This window comes from Sinocyclocheilus rhinocerous, unplaced genomic scaffold, assembly GCF_001515625.1.
Source record: "Sinocyclocheilus rhinocerous isolate Xijiao unplaced genomic scaffold, SAMN03320098_v1.1 scaffold233, whole genome shotgun sequence".
NCBI classification, from domain to species: domain Eukaryota; kingdom Metazoa; phylum Chordata; class Actinopteri; order Cypriniformes; family Cyprinidae; genus Sinocyclocheilus; species Sinocyclocheilus rhinocerous.
The window spans coordinates 115246-121929 of NW_015643174.1; the positions used below are offsets into that span (position 1 = coordinate 115246).

The 6684-nt window shown below is 35.7% G+C and overlaps 1 protein-coding gene across 1 annotated transcript in view; it reads right to left on the reverse strand.

Moving 5' to 3' along the window:
* The window catches only part of LOC107757059 (NAD kinase-like), a 78499-nt gene that overhangs the window by 10058 nt on the left and 61757 nt on the right, over nucleotides 1-6684 (reverse strand). The window contains exons 9-11 of the mRNA XM_016574430.1: nucleotides 2368-2467; nucleotides 1903-2060; nucleotides 1746-1828 (exon numbers count right to left, since the gene is read on the reverse strand). Coding sequence (XP_016429916.1) covers nucleotides 1746-1828; nucleotides 1903-2060; nucleotides 2368-2467 — 341 coding nt within the window. The remainder of the gene's footprint in view (nucleotides 1-1745; nucleotides 1829-1902; nucleotides 2061-2367; nucleotides 2468-6684) is intronic.

Here is a 6684-nt window from a genome sequence, read left to right on the forward strand (position 1 = left end):
TCTTTGAGTTCAGCTCATGAAAAATGGGGGCAAAAACAAAAGTGTTGCGTTTATAATTTTGTTCAGTGTATATATATATATATATATATATATTTATATACTTTGTATTTTCACTTCTGGTTAGATGCTAACTGCATTTCATTGGCTCTATACTTGTACTCTGCACAATGACAATAAAGTTTAATCTAATCTAATCTAATCTCATATCATATCATATTTTAAACTTCTGATTTACGGTTTTCTGAGCGCACACATCCAAAGCACATGAACAGAAAGCAACATGTGAGAACTAAACTAAGTTCTCTTTCATGTCTTTTTGTGCTTAAACTGTCAAAAACTTTCAGTACAAGGTTATGCCAAAAACACACATAACTTACATTATGTCTGTGAAGGTAAACAGCTTCGAAAGAAATTGCATGTTTACATTAGATCTGTGACAGCAGTGTAATAACCTATACTGCTAACTATGCTGATAATATGACCCAAACAATAAAATAAAAAGACAATCACTCACTGCTCTGGACTGTATAACTTCTATAGCTCTAATAAGAGGACATTTATTTTTTGAATGCTGCTTTTAATAGCTCTAGCATGAAGATAAACATGGTGGATTCCTTGCGGCTCACTTAGAGCCGGGTTTCTGCTAATACAGCAGTGTCTGTCAACAGTTGTGAGTGGGGCTTAAAAAAATGTGACATCACATTTTACAGATTCTGCAAATGGCTTGTTCTGAGACACTGCTTATGATTTATGGGGATTTAAAAAAAAAAGAAAAGGGTGGATTTTTATCATTATAAGATGGCTGTGTACACACACTGCCAACACACATTTATGTTCAAACAGCATGTAAAAGTGAATTTTGCATAATAGGTGCCCTTTAAGCTTAAAGGATACCCTATCGAAGAATGCTTAACAGCATCTCTAATACTGCTGTTTAGGGTTTGATTATAGAGCTCTTAGCTTAGATCATTTGAAATTTCATTTTTGCATTAACTGTTCTGTAACCAATAAAATTTGTATTGTTACGATTGCCTCGTGTGAGACTTATAAAGGCCTTATACCTAAAAACAGAATGACCACAAGGGGATCATCTATGTTATTGAATGTAACGTGGGGTTTGGGTTTTGTTTCTTGTTCATTGTTTTCATGTCTTTTATTTTGTAGTTTGGCCATAGTCATGTTCTGTCATGTGATTCCCTTGTCTGTGTGTTATGTTCTGATTGGTTCCTTGGTTCATGTGTCATGTTCTCATTTGGTTGTCTTAGTCATGAGTCTTGTTTCTCATTGGTTGGTCCTTGTCATATGACCCTCATTGTTTGCTATAAATAGCCCTCATGTTGCCTTTGTTCTTTGTCTAGCTTTGATGTTGTAACCCTGCTGTCGGTGAGTCTGTTTATGCCAAGTCAAGTTTGTTCGATTCAAGTCTGTTCAAGTCAAGTCTTTTGGATTATGTTTTGTTTTTGTGTAAATAAACTGCACTTGGGTTCTCACTTCAACTCACCTTCAGTGGACCATTTGTTACATTGTTGAAGAATTTTTCACTGTGGGCAGATGAGTACTTCATGATTTAGGCTAGATTTGACTATTCCTACCCAAACTGATTGAATAATAATAGGGTTAAAGGTATAAGATAATAGGACACCGAGAAACAAATCCCACCCTACATTTTTTGTCAGCATATTTGAACAAATCTGCTGAATGCTTACAAAAATGTATGTTGACATGTTCATGCTGAAGTCACTTACCTGTCCCCATAGGCAATTTCCTGCCGTTTCCTGCCATCAAGAGACACCCAGGCTGTGTTTCTGGCATCACGGGACAGCATAATCTAAAATCATAAAAGGATTCAGTAAATGTCCTTATGCAGTCAAAGCCAAAGAGCAGCAGGTGTTGTGGATTGACCTTGAGCTCAACGCCAGCAGGCACTACGATGGGTCTGAAAGACAGGGAGTGTGGACAGATGGGTGTGATCATGATGGCTGGAACATTAGGATGGATCATAGTGGCACCTGCTGCTACTGCGTATGCTGTACTTCCTGTGGGAGTGGACACTATCACACCTGGCAAAGAGAGCAAGAAAAATATTATTTAAAAAAAAATACTATTATTTTTTAGAAAAGCACATCACTGAACATTATTGAACAAAATGCTTTTCTTGAATTTCATCATCAGCATTGTGTCTTTTTAAGTAAAAATATAACAGTAAACAGTAGGGGTGTAACTACACAAAAATGACGGTTTGGTACATACCTTGATTTTGAAATTACTGTTTGGTATGTTTTCGGTGCAGAAGGGGGAAAAAACAGAACATGCTGCTTTTTTTCTGTGGTTTACTGAACAAACTATAACTACTTATTTTACACTAACCATCTCCCTGAACAGTGGTGATCAGGTGACCATCCAAAAACAAGTCCACATTAGAGAGGTAGGAAGACGGACCTCTGTCTACAACGACTTCATTCAGCACCTGACAGAAAGATATATTATTTACAGAAAATAAGATGGCTTTACACATGAAAATATCTGGAAATGCAGCATAATAACTGCCAAAAAATGTAACATTTTGAAGTGATGAATATCTGCTATGCACATATTATTTCGCTCAAGTTGTTTTGATTAAAATTATATCAGATTAAAGATGTGCAAAACCCCTCTAGGGTCGATAATTGTGCCGGCACTTTTTGTGGCATTTTTTTCTGATAACACCGAAAATAACTTAAATTACTCTGTCATTTTTGATTGTACAGATAAAAGCAGTACATCATTTGAATCTGTAAATGGTCTACTTTTATTTGTATACACTCAGAATAACAACAAAAAGCTGTATTTTTGTAAAATAAAGAAATCACACAGGGTGTTGCTTTCTTCGTCTCGGTCTCTGTGAACTTCTTTCTGAAACGCATTACAAACATTAACCAAAACTCAGCGAATTCTTGACACGCAGACATGAGAAATATGTCTATAAAAATCTTTTAATGTCTACTTTCAGATGAAGTCATGCCGAAAACAAATATTCTCTGCTAAAGTAATCCATATGAAACCAACGCGAGGTCCAGTTTTTCCCATCTGAGCTCATTATCTGTAATAGGATCAAGCCCACGAGCAACGCTCGCTATTCACAAGGTAATCATCCATGTGAGATACGTGAACACATCACCTCTGTAAACAAAGTATGAAGATTCATCAAGTTCATCTAGGCTACTTTTCGTTTCTGGAAGAAGACTCACTGTGAGGAATAAGACAGAATTGATCTCAGAAGAAGAATGCGATGCGAAGTGCAGCTTGAGTCAGCAGAGATAATTTCTGACGAGTCATTTTTTATTACTTGCATTAGTTGTTATTGTGTTATTGTGACATAATAACAGTTAAACATTACATTTTAACTTTGAAATATTTAGACATTTCCCAAACTATAATTCCTGACTAAAATGTATGAAATCAAGTGAAACATTTTGAAATATGTTTCATTTCATTGCATCTAAATACCTCACGATGCTAGGATGTTTTTTAATGTTCTTTACAAAATAAAACAATATGATATAAAAGTAATATGAGTGTGTACAATCAATGTAACACTATGAATGTTAGAGTTTAAGAATGTTTAGACCAATGTTTACTGTGAAATGTTCTGTTTGTGAATATATGTATTTGTTTTTAACGTGTTTAACAATAATAATTTATGTTTTTGTATTTGGTTTGTATAGTTTTTGTATATACAAAGCATGGTTGTGTTTATTACTACAAAATCTTTTTTAGGAGTTATTAGGAGTGGGCAATATTAGTGATTGCTTATGTAATAATATAGTTGCTCCTGTTATCAACATGCTAAGAGAATGTTTTTTTATTTTTATGACAAGATACCTTGAAAACTTCACTTTTTTTTCTTGAATCCGTGGAAAGAATTGGTAAACACTTTGGAAATACCAGGTATGGTTTATTTGTTTCACTTGTTGAACAGGATCTGTTTTCAGGATTGAAACAAAGTCTGTTCATTTCTCTGTTTAGACCAGTGTGCTTAATAATGTTTTTTTTACCTTCATTGTGTATATTTTAGTGCTATCAAAATTAGTGCGTTAACACAGGCAATTAATTTTTCAGTTTAACGTGTTAAAGGTGACATATCATGAAAATCTGACTTTTCCAGGTTTTAAGTGCTATAATCAGGTGCCCGGTGCATCTACCAACCAAGGAAACATGAAAAAGTTTAACCCAGTAACTTTGTTTTGGTAAGCCTTTTTCTGCAAGTGTCTGAAAAAACAAGCGTGTCTGATTTCGCTCCCCTAGTGACTTTGCAAAGGGATCTCATTATAATATTACCGCCCCTTAATCTGTAAGTTTCCACCCATGCGCTGTCATTTTGATTTCGCAAGCGAGAACGGTGTACCAGCTCTAATGCCATGGCGAAAGTTTGAGCAAAACATGCTAACTGTTCTGCCTTTGGCTGCACAGACGAGCACAGAACACTATTTAGAGTCCCAGCCTCAGAGGAGACAAGAGATCAGTGGATTTATTGATTTATTTACTGTATATTGCTGCTGCCACACAGATCTAAAATAAACATGCGATTTATTTCCCAGCTGTTTACCTTCACAGACATAACCGACTGTTTTTGTAACTCATGTGTGCTTTTAACGTAAACTTGTGTGTGAATGAGAACTTAGTTTAGTATTCACATGCTGTGACAGCCACTTTCTGTACGTGTGCTTCGGATGTGTGCACTCAGAAAACCGAAGTTTGTCTCCTTTAAAAACACTTAAAGCAGGGGCAGGGCTAGGGTTGGCCACCCCACTCACAACTGCTGCTTCTGTCTCATTTTTCTTGACAAGAACCATCGTTTATTTAAACGCAGAACATCTTTACGACCACATTAAACGGGACACATTTCAGACGCACCCTCCAACTTCACCTCAGCACCAGGCGCGAGGCAAACAAGCACAGAAATGGACCTGTGCTCGTAGCGCGTGCTCATCAATTGCACGCACAAATGCACCTACGCACACTGTAGCCTGTATCATTTCATATCAAATCGCGAAAGAAACTACGAGCATACAATGTCGTAGTTATGTCGTCAGTTAAGTCATGAAGTTACCAAAAAGGCAATTAAAGCTGCCTTAAAACTGTGCATGTATGTATGTATTTGTTATATGAGTCACATTTAAGAACATGTCTCTATAATGCAGTGGTTTTCCAAACTGTCCTAGAGCACCCCAGCACTGTCTCCCTCATCTAACACACCCAATTCAACTCAGCTTCAATTAATAGCCATTGTAATTGCTACTACAGTGAGAACAGTAGTTTATTTTTATGTTACAGTCATTTATAATGTGATATTAGTCAAGATATTGGACTCTGAATATTGTTGTATTGTTTTTTTTTTTTTACAGTTTTCACTGCAAATGTTAATGAGGATAAGTGACAGTAAATGATCAACCTTACTATGACTCTGTCTTCATTGGCTACGGTTTAACTTGGTGTTTAGTCAGAGTTTCAACACACTGCACGAGAACACTACAATTATTATTATTTGTAATCATAGCCATTATTGTATAAAACATTATGTCGTAGTTATGTCGTCAGTTAAGTCATGAAGTTACCAAAAAGGCAATTAAAGCTGCCTTAAAACTGTGCATGTATGTATGTATTTGTTATATGAGTCACATTTAAGAACATGTCTCTATAATGCAGTGGTTTTCCAAACTGTCCTAGAGCACCCCAGCACTGTCTCCCTCATCTAACACACCCAATTCAACTCAGCTTCAATTAATAGCCATTGTAATTGCTACTACAGTGAGAACAGTAGTTTATTTTTATGTTACAGTCATTTATAATGTGATATTAGTCAAGATATTGGACTCTGAATATTGTTGTATTGTTTTTTTTTTTTTACAGTTTTCACTGCAAATGTTAATGAGGATAAGTGACAGTAAATGATCAACCTTACTATGACTCTGTCTTCATTGGCTACGGTTTAACTTGGTGTTTAGTCAGAGTTTCAACACACTGTACGAGAACACTACAATTATTATTATTTGTAATCATAGCCATTATTGTATAAAACATTAACTAATTTGATGGCATGTTGCCGAACTGAATTTGAGGCTGTATTTCTGCAATGCTCTGGAAACAAAATTCCTGAGTTCATGCTCAGTCAAATGCATACCATGGTTTCAATTTCTGCCTTTTAAAAATGTTGGAAAAACCTACTTTTTGGAATGCGTCCTAGACAGCTCCTCTGATTTTCACTAAAATTGGCTCAGATCATCATGAGGCTATGCTGGCAAAAAGTTATGGAATTCAAGTTGAATTCATTTAGGGCATCAAACCATAAGCACATTAACGAATATGATAACGAGCATGCCAAAATGTACGATAGGCTGTGTTTACACAAAACTTTGGGTGTCATTACAAGCATGACCTAAATGTTCCTGCACAATTTCGGCACAACACCACCAAGAGATTTAAAAACTGATATTTTTGCTTAATGCATGATTACGCTAACAAATATTAGTCACAGTGGCAAAATGCACCCATTTATTCAACTCATCTCTAATATGTTACAATTAAGCAGTAAATACTGTTTATAAAGGGGGGGGGGGGGGGGGAGTTTGATAAATGTCTACCTAAAGAAAGGGCAATTAAAATTAAACACACTACTGAAATCCAATATGTAATATATGTAATGAA